At 54.0% G+C, this 20,805-nt stretch overlaps 1 protein-coding gene across 1 annotated transcript in view; it reads left to right on the plus strand.

Moving 5' to 3' along the window:
- The window catches only part of GRID2IP (Grid2 interacting protein), a 60,104-nt gene extending 45,599 nt beyond the window's left edge, over positions 1–14,505 (plus strand). The window contains exons 12-22 of the mRNA XM_030932191.1: positions 1,841–2,196; positions 2,700–3,116; positions 5,209–5,296; positions 6,255–6,332; positions 7,448–7,644; positions 7,970–8,125; positions 8,260–8,346; positions 8,976–9,105; positions 9,192–9,310; positions 12,871–13,035; positions 13,278–14,505. Coding sequence (XP_030788051.1) covers positions 1,841–2,196; positions 2,700–3,116; positions 5,209–5,296; positions 6,255–6,332; positions 7,448–7,644; positions 7,970–8,125; positions 8,260–8,346; positions 8,976–9,105; positions 9,192–9,310; positions 12,871–13,035; positions 13,278–13,349 — 1,865 coding nt within the window. The 3' untranslated portion in view covers positions 13,350–14,505. The remainder of the gene's footprint in view (positions 1–1,840; positions 2,197–2,699; positions 3,117–5,208; positions 5,297–6,254; positions 6,333–7,447; positions 7,645–7,969; positions 8,126–8,259; positions 8,347–8,975; positions 9,106–9,191; positions 9,311–12,870; positions 13,036–13,277) is intronic.
- The last annotated feature ends 6,300 nt before the right edge of the window (positions 14,506–20,805 follow it).

Consider the following 20,805-nt stretch of genomic DNA (forward strand, 5'->3'; position numbering starts at 1 on the left):
GCTGCTTCTCTGCTCCATCAGGGTCAGGGTTGTCCCAGTCCCTCCCATGGCCCTGTGACCCTCACCTCAGCTGTGGATCAAGAAAGTAGCCTGGGCCGGGCGCGGTGGCTCAAGCCCGTAATCCTAGCACTTTGGGAGGCCGAGACGGGCGGATCACGAGGTCAGGAGATCGAGGCCATCCTGGCTCACACGGTGAAACCCCGTCTCTACTAAAAACTACACAAAACTAGCCGGGCGAGGTGGCGGAGCCTGTAGTCCCAGCTACTCGGGAGGCTGAGGCAGAAGAATGGCGTGAACCCGGGAGGCGGAGCTTGCAGTGAGCTGAGATCCGGCCACTGCACTCAAGCCTGGGCGACAGAGCGAGATTCCGCCTCAAAAAAAAAAAAAAAGAAAGTAGCCTGGGTACCGTGGGTCGTGCCTGTAATCCCAGCACTTTGGGAGGCCAAGGCAGGAGGATCGATTGAGCCCAGGAGTTTGAGACCAGCCTGGCAACATAGTGAGACCCCATGTCTACAAAAACAAAAATACAAAATTAGCTGGGTATGGTTGCATATGCCTGTAGTCCTAACTCCTCAAGAGGCTGAGCCGGGAGGATCACTTGAGCCCAGGAGTTCAAGGCTGCAGTGAGCTGTGATCGAGCCACTGCACTCTAGCCTGTAAGCAACAGAGCAAGACCCTATCTTAAAAAAGAAAAAGAGGCCGGATGCGGTGGCTCACACCTGTAATCCCAACACTTTGGGAGGCTGAGGCAGGTGGATCACGAGGTCAGGAGATTGAGACCATCCTGGCTAACACGGTGAAACCCTGTCTGTACAAAAAATACAAAAAAATTCGCCGGGCATGGTGGCACACGCCTATAGTCCCAGCTACTCAGGAGGCTGAGGCGGGAGAATCTCTTGAACCCGAGAGGCGGAGTCTGCAGTGAGCTGAGATTGCACCACTGCACTCCAGCCTGGGCAACAGCGAGAATCTGTCTCCAAAAAAAAAAAAAGAAAAGAAAAGAAAGAAAGGGGCCGGGCACGGTGGCTCAAGCCTGTAATCCCAGCACTTTGGGAGGCCGAGACGGGCGGATCACGAGGTCAGGAGATCGAGACCATCCTGGCTAACACAGTGAAACCCCGTCTCTACTAAAAAATGCAAAACACTAGCTGGGTGAGGTGGCGGGCGCCTGTAGTCCCAGCTACTGGGGAGGCTGAGGCAGGAGAATGGCGTGAACCCGGGAGGTGGAGCTTGCAGTGAGCTGAGATCCGGCCACTGCACTCCAGCCTGGGTGACACAGCGAGACTCCGTCTCAAAAAAAAAAAAAAAAAAGAAAAGAAAGAAAGAAGGCAAATGTTGGCAGATGTCTGTTTCTGAAGAAGTCCCCAAGTTAGCAAGTGGTTATTGGATAAACTATCGAGTGTACGCATTGTCCTGTGAATGGCACAGCTGGGAAGACAGTTGCTCTGCAGCTTAGAAGGCAGGACCCCTGGGAGATCCTCCTGTGATCTCAGGGCTTGCTGGGCGTGCGAGACACCCCGTGACTCTGGGTCTGGGCTCTAGAGAAGCCCCTCCACTCTTTGAGTTAGTGGTGTTCAGTGGCTCCCAGCTGGGACCCCTGGTGACCATTCCAAGGTGAGCTGGCGTCCAGCCTGTCCTGAGGCTGAACAATGCTCCTGCTTGGCCTTTGGTCATGCTTGGAAGGCAGGGCCGCCCAGGGTCTTCCTGCACTGTGCCCAGAGAGGGAAAGGGGAGTGGCCCGGGACACAGAGCGAGCCTGCCCTAGGGCCCTCTCTCCAGCTTACACCTGGAACCCCGGTGCTGGCTGAAGAAGGATCCTCATACTCCATCCCCCCTCCAGGGCCCAGGACCCTGTCCGGCGTCTCGTGGCCCAGCGAGCGACTCTTGCCCTCCCCCTGCTACCACCCGCTGTGTTCGGGGGGCCTGGCCTCCCCCAGCAGCTCTGAGTCCCACCCCTACGCCAGCCTGGACAGCAGCAGGGCGCCCTCCCCACAGCCAGGCCCCGGGCCCATCTGCCCTGACAGCCCCCCAAGTCCGGACCCCGCCCGCCCGCCCAGCCGCAGGAAGCTCTTCACCTTCTCCCACCCTGTGCGAAGCCGTGATACTGACCGCTTCCTGGACGTGCTGAGCGAGCAGTTGGGCCCCCGGGTCACCATCGTGGATGATTTCCTGACCCCCGAGAATGACTACGAGGAGGTGGGCATGCAAGCAGGTGTGGAGGGAGGCGGGGGAGGCGAGGTGTGGTAGTCTGCAAAGCAATAGTGTTCCTGGGCTCCTGCAAGGGGCCTGCTGCCCTTGGGATCTTCCCCAGGCTATCCCACTCCCTGGCTCAAGCTATCCCACCCCTTGCCCCAGGTTACCCTATCTCCTGTTTGAGGTTATCATGCTCCTTGTCTGAGGTTAGCCCGTATTCACTGTCCCAGGTTAGCCCATTCCTTAGCTCAGGCTATCCCACCCACAGCCTGAGGCTAACCCATGAGAGGGTCCTATCCTTAGCCCAGGCTATGCCCCTCACAGCCTGAGGCTAACCGGTGAGGCAGTCCTATCTTTATCCCAGGCTGTCCCCCTCACAGGCTGAGGCTAACCCGTGAGACGGCCCTATCCTTTTCCCAGGCTATCCCATGATCCTTCACTGTGCACCTGCTCTAGTCTCTCTGGGCCCAGCCTCACCCTCCCCTTGCCTCTCTCCCCACCACCAGATGAGCTTCCATGATGACCAGGGCAGCTTCGTAACCAATGAGCGGAGCAGCGCCAGCGACTGCGTCAGCAGCAGTGAAGAAGGCAGCTCCCTGACCTACTCCTCCATCTCTGACCACATCCCCCCACCCCCACTCAGCCCCCCCCCACCACCACCCCTGCCTTTCCATGACCCCAAGCCCAGCTCCCGCAGCTCTGATGGTTCCCGGGGCCCTGCTCAGGCACTGACCAAGCCCCTCACCCAACTCAGCCACCCAGTCCCTCCACCACCCCCACCGCCCCTGCCCCCACCCGTGCCCTGTGCGCCCCCCATGCTGTCCCGGGGCCTGGGCCACCGGCGTAGTGAGACCAGCCACATGAGTGTCAAGCGCTTGCGGTGGGAACAGGTGGAGAACTCAGAAGGCACCATCTGGGGTCAGGTGGGTGACCTGGGACCCACCAGTGCTCTGTACTGGGGGAGGATGGTGTGGGCAGCAGCACTGAAGGAAAACCCATCTACCAGGCATCTTCCAACATCATCCTCCCTACCCCAAGCAGAGGATGAGTAGACGCCCAGCCCAACGACATCCCCATGCTTGGGGGCCATTGCAGGCACTGAAGCCAATCTATGTCCCTAAGCCAAAGACACACACTGGGGACACCTGGAAATGCCACCGTACCCATCCTTGAAACCTATCGCTCTTGAGGCCAGACGAGTTCTCTTAAACCCTTAAAAGAGCAGCTGGTTCAAACTCCTGCACACCGGCCTTCACCCTTTCACTTTGATGCTTGAATTTCCTCCCGCACAACACTGCCAGGGTATGTTTGAGCACCTTCAGTGATGGGGAACTCACTACCTGTCAAGGTCTTTCTTTCCTCACTGGACGATTTTAACTATCCTTTGTCTTGCTCTGAAATCTTGTCTCCCCAGGATTCCCATGCCCTGTTTTCTTTCTGGCCCTTGAAATCAGGCAGAGCAATCTTATCCACAGACCAACCAATCTGCAAGATGAACAAGGTTCACCCCACCTCTTTTTTTTTTCAGGTCGTTCTCTTAGAACATGGTTTCCAGCCCCCACTCCAGTGTCCATGTCCCTGTCAAAGAGACATTCCCAGATGGAATCCCCAATGGGGGTTCCAGCTCAGAGGAGAGAACAGGGTTCTCACCTCCTTTGACCCAGACATCATACTCCTTTTAATATGGCAGGGACTCCTTCCAGCTCCTGGGGCTGCCCCAACCTAGTGCTCATGCTCACCATCATCCTCAACCACATCTTCTTGGGATCAATAATACACTCTCACGTGTAGTCACACTGGGCAGAAGCATGCTTGTGATTTTTCCCCACTGCCATCTCCTGGGTCCCAATTCTGTCTCTTGCCTTCTCAGCCAAGATATCATTAGCCCACGTCTCCAGGGACCCTTTCCAAGTTGCTAATAAAGATGTCCAGTGAGGCCAGTCTTGGTGGTTCATGCCTGTAATCCCAGCACTTTGGGAGGCTGAGCTGGGAGGACTGCTTGAGCCCAGGAGTTCAAGGCAAGCCTGGGCAATATAGTGAGATCTCATCTCTACAAATAATTCAAAAAATTAGCCGGACATGGTGGTGCATGCCTGTGGTCCCAGCTACTCAGGAGGCTGAAGAGGGAGGATCACTTGATTCCCAGAGATGGAGGTTGCAGTAAGCCAAGATGGCACCACTGCAGTTCAGCCTGGGGGACAGAGTGAGACCGTATCTCAAACAACAACAACAACAACAACAAAAAACTTCGGTGAGACAAGGGCACAAATAGGGACCTCCTGAGTCCCCTGGAGACCTCACTCCTGCCAACCTTAAACCAATCTCCAAGTCTTGCTCCACAGCATGGTTCTTCCATTAGTTACCAAAGGTGGAGACAGGGACACAGGTCACACATCTGACCAAGCCCAAATCCATCCTCAGTGTCCTTGCCCTGCAGCTGTGTTCTAAGACTTAATTCCCCTGCCTGCCCTCCCTTTGGGTCCTCTCCCTTTGGCAGCCACCCCATCCTCACTCCCTGTCCCAGCCCCAGGCTGTCACCTCTCATCTATGCCATTCATCACAGCCATGTGTCCAGCGTCTGGCCCCTAGGCTGTCACAGCTGCAGTTCTCCCTGCACCAGCTCACTCTGCCCAGGGCAGCCCTGGTGAACTCACTGCCCTCCAAGGAGACCTGATGACAGAGCCAGACCCCTGAGCCACCTCCGGTAGCCCCTTACTTGCCTCTAGCCTCTTCAGAGCTCCTTCATGCCCCCGCTTCAGTCCCATCTTGCTGGCTTCTGCACGAGTAGAGTTCCAAGTCTTGAGTCTCGATTGACCCCAAGAGGCGCTGGCTCAGCACCCAGTGACTCAGATGATCTGGCTTTTCTTGCAGTCTCCTCCGGCTCTGGGCTTGATCCCAGCACCTGATGGGTGCTTTTGCTCGGGAAGTCCCCAGGGCGGCCCTCAGAGGGTGGGAAGTGGGAGGCCAGTCCAGCTGCTGCTGCTTCTCCTCTGAACTTCCCATCTTCCCTGGCAGCTCGGGGAAGACTCCGACTACGACAAGCTGAGTGACATGGTGAAATACCTTGACCTGGAGCTCCACTTCGGCACCCAGAAACCTGCTAGTGAGTGGCCTGATGGCCTTAGGGAACCCCAGATACTACACCATCTGTGACAGTTCCAGGCTTAGCATCTTCCAGGGCTGCACTGACTGCTATTTAACCTGATGTGTCCTCAAGCCTTCCGTCCCTGAGTTATTTAATAGCTGGCATTTAGGCCGGGCACAGTGGCTCACGCCGGTCATCCCAGCACTTTGGGAGGCTGAGGTGGGTGGATTGCCTGAGCTCAGGAGTTCGAGACCAGCCTGGGCAACGTGGTAAAACCCCTGTCTCTACCAAAAATACAAACAATTAGCCAGGCATGGTGGAGGATGCCTGTGGTTCCCAGCTACTTGGGAGGCTGAGTTGGGAGGATCAATTGAGCCTGGGAGGTAGAGGTTGCAGTGAGCTGCGATCACACCACTGCACTCCGACCTGGTAACCTGGGTGACCCAATGAGACCCTGTCTCAAAAAAAAAAAAAAGCTGGCATTTATTGTGCAGTGATCAAATACCAGGGACTCTAATTTCTAAATCCCATGGCAATTCTATGATGTACATACTGTGATCACCCCCCATTTCCTCATGAGGAAGCACAGAGAAGTGAGGTAATTTGTTCACAGTCACACCGTAGACAGGGGGCATCCACAAATATATCTTCCAGGCTCCCTTGCCCTCACCCTTTTCTGGGTATCTCCCTGTGGTTGCTGGGTGGAACAGGCGGTCCCAGGATGGAACAGAAAGACCTGGCCGCCTGCAGCATGGAGGATGCACAGGGCACGGGGGTGAGGGGAGGTTACACACAGGACCTGAGGCCTGAGGGTCCCCGACCTGAGGAATGAGGAGACTATGGACATGCGTAGCTGATTAAGTCGAGGTCGTCCTTAGGGGGAATCGTGGCTGTTGGCTGTGGCCACACCACTCCTGGGCCTTCCCACTGCAGCCTCAGCCTAGCCCCCTTCGTAAACTGTCAGTTTCTTTTCCAGAACCGGTGCCGGGGCCGGAGCCCTTCCGGAAGAAGGAGGTGGTGGAGATCCTGTCCCATAAGAAGGCCTACAACACCTGTGAGGGTCCGGGGAACCCCAGGGGGTGTAGGGGGCAGGTGGCGGCCCTTTTTCTGGGCCTCAGACCTGCCCAGGTGGATGACAGAGATTAGGCGGTGGGGACCCGGACTCCTGTCGCTCAGCGCGGTGAAGTCCCCCTCCCAGGCCCCATAGCCAGCCAGATCCCACCTGGGCGCAGGTGCCTGCCCCGCCCTCACTGTGTAATCAACTCCCAGGTTCTGGCCACGCCTCCAGCCTCATTCCCTCTCTCCTTCGCAGGCCCCGCCCTTGTCCCTGGCCCGACCCCCATAGGCTCCACCCAGCTTCTTAATCTAGCGCCTCTAGAACCCCGTCCTCACCCTTAAATCGGTCTCTGAAAGACCGTCTCTATTTCAGGGCCCGCCCCTGCCCAGCCCCCTACGGCACCCCTCGCAGGCCCCGCCCCTGTTCCTTGTCTCCTCCATTCAGTCTCCTCCCCGTAGCCGAAGCCCATCTGGAAGCTCCGCCCTCTCCCTGCTGGGCCCCGCCCTCTACTCCAGCTAGATCTCAACCAGCAGCCCCGCTCCTTTTCCTTGCTCCTGCCCCCCAGGCTCACAGTAGCCCAGGCCAATCCCAAAGCCCCTCCCTCTTTCCACCTGAGTCCCGCCCCAGTTTATCCTCGTAGACCCCGCCCTGTTCATTGTCCCCTACCCCTCTAGAGTTTCTCCAGTAGCCCAGGCCCCGCCCCAGCTCTCCCTCGCAGGTCTACCCGCTTTCCTTGTCCCCTGCCCCTTCAGATTCCCCCCTGTACCCTGGGCCAACTTGGAAGCCCCGCCCTCTTCCTGCCGGGCCCCCCCCCTCCTTGCCCCTGCTCACCGAGCGGCCCCGCCCCTTTTCCTTTTTTCTTCCCCTCCCAGGCTCCTCCCCTTAGCCCAGGCCCGTCTTGAAGCGCCGTCCTCTCCCCACCCGGTACCCGCCTCAGCTCATCCTCTTGTCCCTGTCCGCGTTTCTTATCCCTCCAGCCTCAAGACCCCGCCCTCTCCCGTAGGCCCCGCCCCGTCTCCGCCCTCTCCCCGCCTCTGCCCTGCCCCCTCCGTCTTGGATCCCATCCGGCCCCGCCTCCGCCCCGCCCACTCACCGCGCCGCCCCGCCCGCAGCCATCCTCCTGGCGCACCTGAAGCTGAGCCCCGCGGAGCTGCGCCAGGTGCTGATGAGCATGGAGCCCCGGCGCCTGGAGCCCGCGCATCTGGCGCAGCTGCTGCTCTTCGCGCCCGACGCCGACGAGGAGCAGCGCTACCAGGCTTTCCGCGAGGCGCCCGGCCGCCTCAGCGAGCCGGACCAGTTCGTCCTGCAGGTGCCGCGACCACAATCCCGCCCCGAGGCCTCGGCCGGCTCCATAGGGGCTGTCGCTGTGGCCAGTGCTGCTGGAGTCCCGCGCCCTTTCGAGGGCCGCCATTGCGCCCAGGCCTCTGAGTCCCAGTTTAACATTAACCTTTAATGGCCGGGTCCCATCAGGGGTCCAAGGTACATGGGAGGTGGGCTCCCCCAGGGGTCGTGCTTATTCTTCCTACCGGAATATCGGGCCCAAGCATTTAGCAGACCTCCCACCCCAAAGCCTGCGGTGGGGCAGAGGGTCCCAGGAAGGGGATGGGTGAATCCTGGCTCTGCCTTCGAGGCAGATGCTGTCAGTTCCCGAATACAAGACGCGCCTGCGCAGCCTCCACTTCCAGGCCACCCTTCAGGAGAAGACAGAGGAGATCCGTGGCAGCCTTGAATGCTTGCGCCAGGCCTCCCTGGAGCTCAAAAACAGTCGGAAGCTCGCCAAGATCCTGGAGGTTAGTGGGCATACCCTCCCTGGCACCCTATCTGCTTCTCTGCCTCCTGGGGCTTCCAGCATGGAGGCCCATCCAGACAGCTGGGTGGGTGGGTGGTGGTGGAGGACAGGCCCTGCACACCTTCTCGTCCACAGTTTGTGTTGGCCATGGGCAACTATCTCAACGATGGACAGCCCAAAACCAACAAGACCACCGGCTTCAAGATCAACTTTCTGACAGAGGTGAGGGGGCCTGCCGGCAGCAGTTAACTGGTTTGCTCTAGCAGCAAGGTGCTGACGCCAAGCCTAGCTCAGTTGTGGCAGAGAGCAGGAGAGGACATTGTGACCACGGAGGGCTCTTCTTCTAGCAGGAAAAGGGCTACATTGAAGCCAGGATGTGACTGCAGCAAAGGGTGGGGTGTGGTGGGGTGGAGGAACACACTCCCAGGATTTGGAAAAATGGAGTGAGGGAAAAGAGTTGGAAAGAGAGTGTCAAAGGCTGGGGATTGAGCTGGGTGTGGTGGCTCATGCCTGTAATCCCAGCACTTTTGGAGGCCAAGGTGGGAGGATCACTTGAGGCCAAGAGTTGGAGACTAGCCTGGACAACATAGCAAGACCCCAGTTCTACAAAAATAATTAGCCAGGCATGATGCATGCCTGTAGTCCAAGCCTAGGAGTTTGAGGCGGTAGTGAGCTGTGATGGAGCTGCTGCACTCCAGTCTGGGCAACAGAGCAAGACCCTGCTATTTTTAAAAAAAGGGGAGGGGCAAGAATTGATCACTGATGCCACAGTAGTCCAGGAGAAGCTGGGCCCATGTGACCCCATCTGATGGGGTCCTTGATGGGGATGTATGTTGGGGGGTCGCTTACAGCTGAACTCCACCAAGACAGTAGATGGGAAGTCCACCTTCCTGCACATCCTTGCCAAATCGCTGAGCCAGCACTTCCCTGAACTCCTGGGCTTTGCTCAGGACCTGCCCACTGTGCCCCTGGCTGCCAAAGGTATGCTGGGTGGGTGGATGGGGCAGAGCCATGCTGTCCTGGGCTGGAAGAGTGGCCACGTGTGGCCTCTGTCCTCTTCCCTACAGTGAACCAACGGGCCCTGACCAGCGACCTGGCCGACCTCCATGGCACTATCAGCGAGATACAGGATGCCTGCGAGAGCATTTCCCCCTCCAGCGAGGACAAGTTTGCAGTGGTCATGTCGGCATCCTCTGAGCAGCCTGTTCCTGCACCAGGCTGGATCGTGGGATGGTTGGGTAGAGCTGGCTGTGGCTCCAGTGGCCACTGGAGACCTCGACTTCCTGCGGAGATTCTGGGCACAGGCTGCTGTGTACCCAGGGTTCCTGAAAGAGGCTCCATGCTGGGTTATTGATTGATTGATTGATTGGGACAGGGCCTCACTCTGTCACCCAGGCTATGCCTGGCTAATTTTTGTATTTTTAGTAGAGACAGGGTTTTGCCATGTTGCCCAAGCTGGTCTCAAACTCTTGGGCTCAAGTGATCTGCCTGCCTCAACCTCCCAGAGTGCTGGGATTACAGGCGTAAGCCACAACACTGGGTCCCATCCTGGATTATACATTTATTTTATTTTATTTTATTTTATTTTATGTATGTATGTATGTATGTATGTATGTATGTATGTATGTATTTTTTTATTTTTTGAGACAGAGCCTTGCTCTGTTGCCCAAGCTGGAGTGCAGTTGCACGATCTTGGCTCACTGCAGCCTCCGCCTCCCAGGTTCAAGCTATTTTCCTGCCTCAGCCTCCCAAGTAGCTGGGATTACAGGCACCCACCACCACACCCAGCTTATTTTTGTATTTTTGGTAGAGACATGGGTTCACTATGTTTTCCAGGTTGGTCTTGAACTCCTGACCTCAGGTGATCCACCTGCCTCAGCCTCTCAGAGTGCTGGGATTACAGGCGTGAGCCACTGCACTTAGCCCTGGGTCATTTACAATCCCAAGGCATTTGTAATGCCAAGTCTGTGCGTAACTGAAGCCAGAGCTCTTTTGAGTGCCCCAAAGCCGCTGTCCCATCTGTCCTCTGGGGCACTACAGCCCAGAGCTAAGTCTCAAAATTACAAGGAGCAGCCTGTCGGGCCCTACCAGCCAAAGGCAGTCAGGAGGTTGGGACATTCCCACTGAGCCCCCCAGCAGGGCCTGGCCAGTGGGTGACAGAGGCCCAGATAGGAAGACAGGAAAGAAGGGCATGTGGCACTTCTCCCTGCTCCCCATCTCTGGCTCCAACACCCCTTGGCAGGGAACACAGAGTTTTCCCTAAGGCTGAAGCTAGGTAAGGAGGAGAGGTCTGGGGGCTGTGCCTGTGGCCAGGGCAGTAGGTGATGAAAGCCCCTGTCACGTATCTCTGACTGCAGCACATGGGGGCTGGTGCAGGTGAGTGTCTGAGTAGGAATTTGATGTCAGATCCACCCCTGCCCTTTCCTCTCAGGCAGAAGATCTGCAGAGAATCATTAAGCAAACTCTACAGCTTGGGCAAGGTGCTTTACACCATCTCCTTTCACCCACTTCACACCCAGATTTTTGTTTTGTTTTGAGACGGAGTCTCGCACTGTCGCCCAGGCTAGAGTGCAATGGCGCGATCTTGGCTCACTGCAACCTCCACCTCCCAGGTTAAAGCACTTCCTCTGCCTCAGCCTCCCAAGTAGCTGGGATTACAGGTGCCCACCACCACACCCGGCTAATTTTTTGTATTTTTTAGTAGACACGGGGTTTCACTATGTTGGTCAGGCTGGTCTCAAACTCCTGACCTCGTGATCTGCCCGCCTTGGTCTCCCAAAATACTGGGATTACAGCCATGAGCCACTGTGCCCAGCCCACCCAGATGTTTTGCAGATGTGAAAACTGAAGCTGTTTAAGTGAGGGTTAGTCCACTCTAGCATCCCTCAGTCTAGGGGTATTGGCCTGCTTCCTTGGGCTTGGAGGTCCCCAGAGAGAAGACAGATGGTCACATTCAAGGGTAGCCTCTGGGCCAGGTGCAGTGGCTCATGCCTGTAATCCCAGCACTTTGGGAGGTCAAAGCTGAGAGATCGCTTGAGGCCAGGAGTTTGAGAACAGCCTGGGCAACATAGCGGGACCCCATCTCTACAAAAGAATTTGAAAATGAGCCTGGCATGGTGGTGCATGCCTGTAGTCCCAGCTACTCAGGAGGCTGAGGCTAGAGGATCACTTGAGCCCAGGAGTTCAAGGTTGCAGTGAGATACGATCACACCACTGCACTCTAGCTGGGTGACAGAGTGAGACCCTGTCTCAAAAATAAAATGAAGGCAGTCCAGGCACGGTGGCTCATGCCTGTAATCCCAGCACTTTGGGAGGCCAAGGAGGGCAGTTCACCTGAGGTCAGGAGTTCGAGACCAGCCTGGCCAACATGGTGAAACCCTGTCTCTACTAAAAATACAAAAATTAGCCAGGTGTGGTGCCATGTGCCTGTAATCCCAGCTACTCAGAAGGCTGAGGCAGGAGAATCACTTGGACCCAGGAGGCAGAGGTTACAGAAAGCCAAGATTGTGCCATTGCACTCCAGTCTGGGCAACAGAGCGAGACTCTGTCTCAAAATTAATTAATTAATTAATTAAAGGCAGCCTCTGCAAAGGAAATTGACCTGGCATATCAGACACCCATAGGCCCAAATCCTGACTCATTTGCTTACCTGCTGTGAGACTATGGGCAAGTCACTTACCGTCTCTGAGCCCAGTTTTCTCATCAGGAAAAAGAGGGGTCATGAGAACCGCTACCACAGTGGTCATTAATTGATATGACCCTGGTGGGTTCAACTGTGGCTCAGGTACCACAGTGCTTGCTGTGTGATCTTGGACTAGTTGCTAAAGTCCTCTGTGCTTTAATTTGTTCACATGTGAAATAGAGATTATCTACCTCATAGAGGTGTTAAACGATGATTCAACAAGCTTGGAACAAAGCTTGGCACAGTTTTAAGTGCTGAAAAAATGATAGCAATTCAACCACCGAATCTTTTTGCATGTATCAGATGCTATTCTAAGCCCTGGAGGTGCAAGTGAGCTTTCACTTAGGCGGTAGGAAATGAACTTATGAACAATTTCAGATCATGACAAATGCTCTAGAAAACAGAGCAAGGCCTAAGGCCTGGTGCAGTGGCTCACACCTGCAATCCCAGCACTTTGGGAGGCCAAGGTGGGAGGATCACTTGAGCCCAGGAGTTTGAGACCACCCTAGACAATATAGACCCCATCTCTATTTTAAAAATCAAAAAATTAGCTGGGTGTGATGGTGTGAGCCTCTGGTCCCAGCTACTTGGGAGGCTAAGGTGGGAGGATCACTTGAGCCTGGGAGGTAGAGGCTGGAATGACCTGTGAGCTGTGATCACACCACTGCACTCTAGCCTGAGCAACAGAATAAGACCCTGTCTCAAAAAAAAAAAAAAGTAAGGCCTAGAGAGTGACAGAGGGGCCTACTGTAAATGGCTGGTTGGGGAAGAAGGTGGCAGTGGAAGCCTCTGATCAGAGACCCAGGGCCTGGCCCTGCAGAGAGAACAGGGGTGAATGGCCTGAGGCCGCACTGGCTGTGGCCAGTTCCAGGATGAGCTTAGTGGCCAGTGAGACTGGAGTCCCTTAACAGAACCCAGTTCCCTGTTGGACACAGGACCTGGCCCTTGGAAGGACTCAGGCCAACCGGGAATAGGGCTGCTAGGGGACCTGTCTGTCTGGGGCCACCACTCAAGACCCTGGGGGCATCAGCAGACTGGCTGTTTCCTTAACTGAGGCCTGTCAGTCCTTCCTGGAAACGGCCCAGCCGGTGCTTCGGGCACTGGACGGGCTGCAGCGCGAGGCCATGGAGGAGCTGGGCAAGGCGCTGGCCTTCTTCGGGGAGGATTCCAAGGCCACCACCTCTGAGGCTTTCTTCGGCATCTTTGCAGAGTTCATGAGCAAATTCGAGGTGAGCCCCAGTGGAGACCTGAGGGGCCCTTTTGGAGAGGTGGGGGCCGGAGACCAAAAGAAGGGATCCTCCATGAAGCCAGGGCTGGGAAAGGGGCCCCAGTGAGCAACACATACCCCTAATCCCCTGATGGGGCGGGTTGCAGCCTCAGTGCTGGCTGTCTAGTGTGGGAAGAGACAGGGAAGGCATCACAGGTTCCTGGGACCACTGACCACCCCTACCTCTGTGTTCCCCCTCCCCAGCGAGCACTGAGTGACCTGCAGGCCGGGGAGGGCCCCCGCAGCTCCGGGATGGTTTCACCCCTGGCCTGGTGACAGTGGCCACACCGCGTCCTCTGCGGCTTGAGCAGGGAGATGGAGGCCGAGAGGGCAGCCCAGACACTGCCGAGGTCCAGGGCCACTACGCCCTAGGCTCCGAGCACACCGCCAGCCTCTCCTGCAGCTACCTCAGCCGCCGAGCTGTGGCCGGGCCCTCCTCTGCCAACCCTTGTTCCTACCCCCAGCCCTGGAGCCAGAGGTCCTAGGACCGGGTACTGAGTGTGCCTGTGCCTGGAGGACCATGCTCCGTCGGCTTCCTGGGCCCACTTCCCACCTCGCTCCTGGGCTGTCAGGGACACCTGGAGGGTGGATTACAACGTGGCCACATTCCTGGGACATGTGGACCTTTTTTCTGATCCTGCTCCTAGCGGGTCCCTGCAAGGAGGCCGACACCCTTGAGCATGATCCTGCAGGCGGGCGCGAGACGGGAGAGGGTGGAAAGCCCAACGTAGAGGGGCCCTGGGGATGTGCACGTCCAGCCTGGGCCTTGGAAGCTGACTTCAGGGACACAGGAGAGAGAGGCCTGGGAGAGATGCAGGGAAGGAAGGACTGTAGGAGGAAGACCTCCTATGTCAGGCTGCAGAATTGAGGTTTCATGCAGTGGACAAACCCAAACCTGTGTAGAAGTGGCCCAGTTGGAAGTGGGGAGCCTGGGAGTGGAATAGGCATAGTCAAGGTAGAGCATACAGAATGGGGGGGTGTTGAGGCAGGAGGTGAGCAGGATCTGGTGTCCGACTGCCAGACTTCTCACCTGGACGGATGGTGATGTTCCCTGGAGCAAGTCACGAGACCAGGGCAGGTTTGGGGGCAGATGACACAATCTGGGATGTGTTTGGGACCCAAACGGTCATTTTCCATGTGCCTAGGCATACAGCAGGAGTTACCTGGATACCAGGAGCGGGAGCAGGTGACGTGGTGGACAGGGAGGGAGGGTGTGTGAACTGTTTCACCTTTTTTTTAATTATCCGATTGGCAGATCCTTGCATCAGACAGCTTCCCTCATTGCACCTTTCTTTTTCTTTTTTTTCTTTTTTTTTTTTTGGAAAAGTCTGAAATGGGCTTTAATCCTGTCTCTTGGATTCTTTTTCTCCCACTGCAATCAAATGGCTTACATTGCACCTGGGCAGTACTGGCGACCTGTTCAGTTCTTCCCAGTCTCCCCTAGGCCCCTCTTGGAAGCCGTCTTTGCTTTTTTGTTCCTTGCACACAGCTACCATACAAAAACGTCAAAATCAAAATGTATACCTCAAGGGGAATGTGGCTAGTGGGGTACATTTCTCCCTAGCAGCTCAAGTGGAATCGTTTCCGAAAGTTCCCAGTGCCTGTGTCTCTGGGAAACATGTCAGGAGGTCAGTTAAAACCTCTGCAGTCTGGGCGCGGTGGCTCATGCCTGTAATTCCAGCACTTTGGGAGGCCGAGGCAAGCGGATCACCTGAGGTCAGGAGTTCAAGACCAGCCTGGCTGACATAGTGAAGCCCCATGTCTGCTAAAAATACCAAAAATTAGCCGGGCGTGGTGGCACGCGCCTGTATTCCCAGTTACTTGGGAGGCTGAGGCAGAAGAATTGCTTGAACCCAGGGGGCGGAGGTTGCAGTGAGCCAAGATCCCGCCACTGCACTCCAGCCTGAGCGACTGAGTGAGACTCCATCTGAAAAAACAAAACAAAACAAAACACCCTACATGAGATCTGTAGAGATTAAAGACTCCAACAGGCGTGATCTCCAGGCCTGGTTAGCCCACATGGCATTTTCCTGCAAGTTAGAAATACGTGTCCATTCTGGGAGTCCTAACCTCTTGGTTGCACAGTGTGGCAGGCCAAGCACCAGCTGGGTTTCCTCCCTAACATGCCTTGTATTGGTTTTCTGTTTGCTACAACAATAGTGCATAACAAACTGTCCCATAACTCATTGGCTTCAAACAGCAATCACTTCCTGCTCAGAAGTCTCTGGGTCCTGGTTCTGATCTGAGCTAGGCTCTGCATCCTCAGTCAGCTATGAGTCAGTGAAGCAGCTTTGGGAATCAGGCCAGGCAATCTCATGTCTGGGGCCTTTGGCTGGAAAGGCTGGTGGAGCCCTGTGGGGGTCTCTCATTTTGCACCCAAATAGCCAGGATTCTTTTTATGAGGGAACCGGGGGTCAAAGAGGGTGAACAAGCAAAGGCACAGAAGATGGCTTGAGGCTAAGGCTCAGAGCTGGTACACTGTGCCTTCTGCCACAATCTGCTGTCCATCCAAATGACAAGGCCAGCTGATTCTAGGGGAAGGGAAACAGGCTTTGCTGAGAGATGTCGCAAAGCCACTCCACACAGGGTGTGGATTCAGGGATAGATGGAAGATCAGGACCAGTTTTGCAGTTAATCTACTACATACCCTCTTGGCCAGGGGTGCAGATCCCAGCCTTCTTAAAATTCTCAATGGCCTTGGTGCTGCCTGCGCCCAGCACAGATCTCGTTCCCCATCCCCATGTACTCACCAGGTGGCATGCTTCTGTCTGTCTTACCTGGTCATCCATGAATTACCTGACTTCTATCCAGACACTTAGTTCAGGCCGGGCGCAGTGGCTCATGCCTGTAATCCCAGCACTTTGGGAGGCCGAGATAGGGGGATCACTTGAGGTCAGGAGTTTGAGACCAGCCTGGCCAACGTGGTGAAACCCTGTCTCTACTGAAAATACAAAAATTAGCCAAGTGTGGTGGCAGGTGCCTGTAATCCAGCTACTCGGGAGGCTGAGGCACAAGAATCGCTTGAACCTGGGAGGCAGAGGTTGCAGTGTGCCAAGATTGTGCCACTGAACTCCAGCTCTGTTGACAGAGGGAGACTCTGTCTCAAAAAATAATAATAGTAATCGTGCCACTGCACTCCAGCCTGGGCAACAAAGCGAGACTCCGTCTCAATAATAATAATAATAATAATAGTAATACATAAATAAATGAAATAGATACTTAGTCCAGTAGGCAGTGTGGTCTGTGCCTGCCTGGCAACCAGTCTCACCCTTCTGCTGGAAAAAGCTTGTTTCTCCTTTCAGAAATTCTCTCTCCCCTCCTCCCAGGGCCTGGAGCTGGGGTGACTGGATAAGGATGATCTTTGACTCTGGCTCTGTGGCTCAGAGTCAGTCCAGGCCTCCAGCTGGCACTGTTTGAAAAAGAGATTCCCTTTGCTCTGGAATTTCTGGGTGTATAGAAGGTAGGAGTCAGGAGGGGCTTCCAAGACCACCACATGAAGGGCACCTGCCTGGATATAAAGCTAGTACAGAAGAGAAAAAGAGGGGAGAAGATCACCATATACATCCCACTGTCCCTGGATCCAGCCATACCTGAAGCACACACTGGACCTGTCAGTCTTCAAGCCAACAGATTCTTCTTCCATTTATTTATTTTTTATTTTTTATTTTTTTGAGGCGGAGTCTCACTCTGTCACCTGGACTGGAGTGCAGTGGCCAGATCTCAGCTCACTGCAAGCTCCGCCTCCTGGGTTTACGCCATTCTCCTGCCTCAGCCTCCCAAGTAGCTGGGACTACAGGCGCCCGCCACCTCGCCTGGCTAGTTTTTGTATTTTTAGTAGAGACGGGGTTTCACCGTGTTAGCCAGGATGGTCTCGATCTCCTGACCTCGTGATCCGCCCGTCTCGGCCTCCCAAAGTGCTGGGATTACAGGCTTGAGCCACCGCGCCCGGCCACGTGGCTCTTCTTCCATTTAAAAGGATTTTAAATGTATTTAAATTCCCTGGCTTAGGCTGGTTTGAATGGTTGCTATTACTTACAATCCTGAAAGGGTTAACTAACAGACCCATTAACAGATGCTGATGGATGTTCATTACTCAGTGAAAGCTCTTCCTCCATACATGCATTGGCCAATGCTTTTTATATTTTATATATTTATTATTATTATTTTGAGACAGGGTCTTGTTCTGTTGCCCAGGCTGAAGTACAGTGGCACGATCTTGGCTCACTGCAACCTCTGCCTCAGGTTCAAGTGATTCTCCTGTCTCAGCCTCCGGAGTAGCTGGGATTATAGGCGCATGCCACCACGCCTGGCTAATTTTTATATTTTTAGTAGAGACGGAGTTTCAACATGTTGGTCAGGCTGGTCTCAAACTGCTGACCTCTTGATCCACCTGCCTCAGCCTCCCAAAGTGCTGGGATTACAGACATGAGCCACCGTGCCAGGCCAGCCAGTGCTTTTTAATTGCCTACTATGTGCCAGGTGCATTGCTGGGTACGAACATCTTAGAAAGCAGCCTCTCTGAGTTTGGTTACCTGGGGTTATGTTTTATGGTGGTTCTACCCCAGAGTCCGTGCAAAGCCCTGTATGTGACTCAATATCTGTACCACATCCACCCGGACGCCCTAGTTCCTCACCAGGTGACAAGGTGTGAATGCAGGCCCTTATGCCTCAGGAATGCATTTATCTCCAATAATACTAACAAAATAACATAGCCTAATGATACACCATCTTTCCAGAGAGTAATATCCGTTAATGTTTGTTAGTGTGCTCAGTGTTTTTACGGATTTCATTCAGTTTTACTTTCACAAAAAACCCTCCAAGGTAGATTTCATTATCTCCTTTTTGCAGGTAAAATTCTGAAACTTAGGAAGGTTATGTGACTTGCTGGATCTAAAACTGAATTCTGTCTAAATCCAAAAGCCCCATCCTCTGAGTGAAAATAGCTGATATATATATATATATATATATATATATGCACTCTAAAGGCCACAGATGCTGGGGGTTTCAACATAAAGCCCTTACTTCTTTTCTCTCTTCCTGTTCCCTCTATTCGTTTGCTAGGGCTGCTATGATAAAATACCACAGACTGGACAGCTTAAACAGAAAAAAAAAAAAGTGTTTTCCCACAGTTCTAGGGGTTGGAAGTCCAAGATCAAAGTGTCAGCAGGTTGGGTCTCCGCCAAGGCTGTTCTTGGCTTGCAGACGGCTTTCTCCCTGTGTCTTCACTTGGTCTTTTCTCCCCGGCACTCCCTGGCATTTCTTTCTCCTCCTTCTCCATCTCCGTCTCCTTCTCCTTTTCCTTCTCCTTCTCCTCCTTCTCCTCCTTCTCCTCCTTCTCCTCCTTCTCCTCCTCCTCCCCCTCCTCCCTCTCCTCCTCCTCCTCCCTGCCACCCTCCCTCCTCCTCTGACCTCCTCCTTCCTTCTTTCTTCTTCTGATTCTTCTTTTTTTTTTTTTTTTTTTTTGAGATGGAGTCTCGCTCTGTCGCCCAGGCTGGAGTGCAGTGTCACGATCTTGGCTCACTGCAACCTCCACCTCCCAGGTTCAAGCGATTATCCTGCCTCAGCCTCCGGAATAACTGAGATTACAGGTGTGTGCTGCCACGCCTGGCTAATTTTTGTATTTTCAGTAGAGATGGGGTTTCATTATGTTGGCCAGGCTAGTCTCAAACTCCTGACCTCAGGTGATCCGCCTGCCTCAGCCTCCCAAAGTGCTGAGATGACAGGCGTGAGCCATCGCACCCTGCCTCTTTTTTTTTTTTTTTTTTTTTTTTTCATGAAGACAGGATCTTGCTCTATCACTCAGGCTGGAGTGCAGTGGTACAATCAGGGCTCACTGCATGATTGCAGTAAACACCAAGTAATGCAGACGTATGGAGGATTGCTTGTGGATTCAAGCAATCCTCTTGCCTCAGCCTCCCGAGTAGCTAGAACCACAGGCATGTAACACCATGCTCGACTAATGTTTTTTTTTTTTTTAGATATGGGGTCTTGCTATATTGTCCAGGCTTCTGCCTCTTCGATTAAGGAAGCCAGTCCTATTGGATTAAGCCACCTCCCCGTGTGGCCTCATTTAACCTTAATTACCTTTCTCCAAATACACTCACATTCTGAGATACTGTGCGTTAGGACTTCCACATATGAATTTGGTGGGGGTGGGGGGAGAGCGGTACAATTCAGTCCATAACACCATCTTTGCAGATGCCAGAGATATAATAGTCCCAGTCTCAAGGAGGCCTCAAAGATTTCTGTATAAGTTGATGATGCTTCACAGAGAAAAGATTCTATCAGGCACAGGCTGCACCGTGGCTCACGCCTGTAATCCCAGCACTTTGGGAGGCCAAGGTGGGTGGATCTCTTGAGGTCAGGAGTTTGAGACCAGCCTGGCCAGCACAAAGAAATCCCATCTCTACTAAAAATACAAAAAATTAGCCCGGCGTGGTGGCGGGGGACTGTAAATCCCAGCTACTCAGGAGGCTGAGGCAGGAGAATTGCTTGAACCCAGAGGCAGAGGTTGCAGTGAGCTGAGATCGTGGCGCTGCACTCCAGCCTGGACGACAGAGCAAGATTCCATCTCAAAAAAGGAAAAAAAAAAAAAAGATAAAAAAGGTTCTATCAGACAGGATTCTCCCACCCCATGCCTCTTCTACAAACTTGTATGCATCTGCTCCCGTCCTCATCACAGGGCATCCAGGCCTCCTTCCCCACTCCTCCAATTCAGAGTGAATTCCCTGTCTGTGCTGGGCACCTGCCTTCCCAAGCTCTCAGTCCATCAGTGACCACAAATTACTCTCAACTAGCTCTTTCCCCTTCACTTGTAAATATTCCCTTCCCACTGCTGTCCACGCAGCATGCTGGACAGTTCTAGACCTCGGCGGCTGCTGCCCTCTCCTTCCCCTTTTCTTTTCTTTTCTTTTTTTTAAATTGAGACAGAGTCTCACTCTGTTGCCCAGACTGGAGTGCAGTAGTGTGATCTTGGCTGACTGCCTTGGCCTCCCGAAGTGCTGGGATTACAGGTATGAGCCACTGCATCCGTCCTACCCAGGTTCTTAAGAGATAATTTTACTGGGTGCTATGGTTTGGATGTTTGTATCCTCCAGACTTCATGTTGAAGTTTGAATTCACTTTTTCCAACTGGGGCTTGGCAGAATGGCTCCTGCAAAGAAGGGTGGCGAGAAGAAGGGTCGTTCTGCCATTAGTGAGGCGGTGACCCCAGAATACACCAGCGCATCGGTGGAGTGGGCTTCGAGAAGTGCCCCTCGGGCACACAGAGAGATCCAGAAATTCGCCATGAAGGAGATGGGGACTCCAAATGTGCACATTGATGTGAGGTTCAATAAAGCCCTCTGGGCCAAAGGAATAAGGAATGTCCCACACCATATCCGTGTGAGGTTGCCCAGAAAACGTAATGAGGACAAAGATTCACCAAACAAGCTCTATGCTTTTGTTACCTACGTACCTGTTACCACTTTCACAAATCTACAGACAGGCAATGTGGATGAGAACTAACCACTGATGGTTCAATACATTAAGTAAAATTATTTTTAAAAAAGAAATTTCGACTGGGCATGGTGGCTCATGCCTGTAATCCCAGCACTTTGGGAGGCCAAGGTGGACAGATCATTTGAGATCAGGTGTTCAAGACTAGCCTGACCAACATGGTGAAACCCCGTCTCTACTGAAAATACAAAAAAAAAAAAAAAAAAAAATTAGCTGGGTGTGGTGGTGTGCGCCT

The sequence above is a fragment of the Rhinopithecus roxellana genome, chromosome 6, assembly GCF_007565055.1.
Source record: "Rhinopithecus roxellana isolate Shanxi Qingling chromosome 6, ASM756505v1, whole genome shotgun sequence".
NCBI classification, from domain to species: Eukaryota; Metazoa; Chordata; class Mammalia; order Primates; family Cercopithecidae; genus Rhinopithecus; species Rhinopithecus roxellana.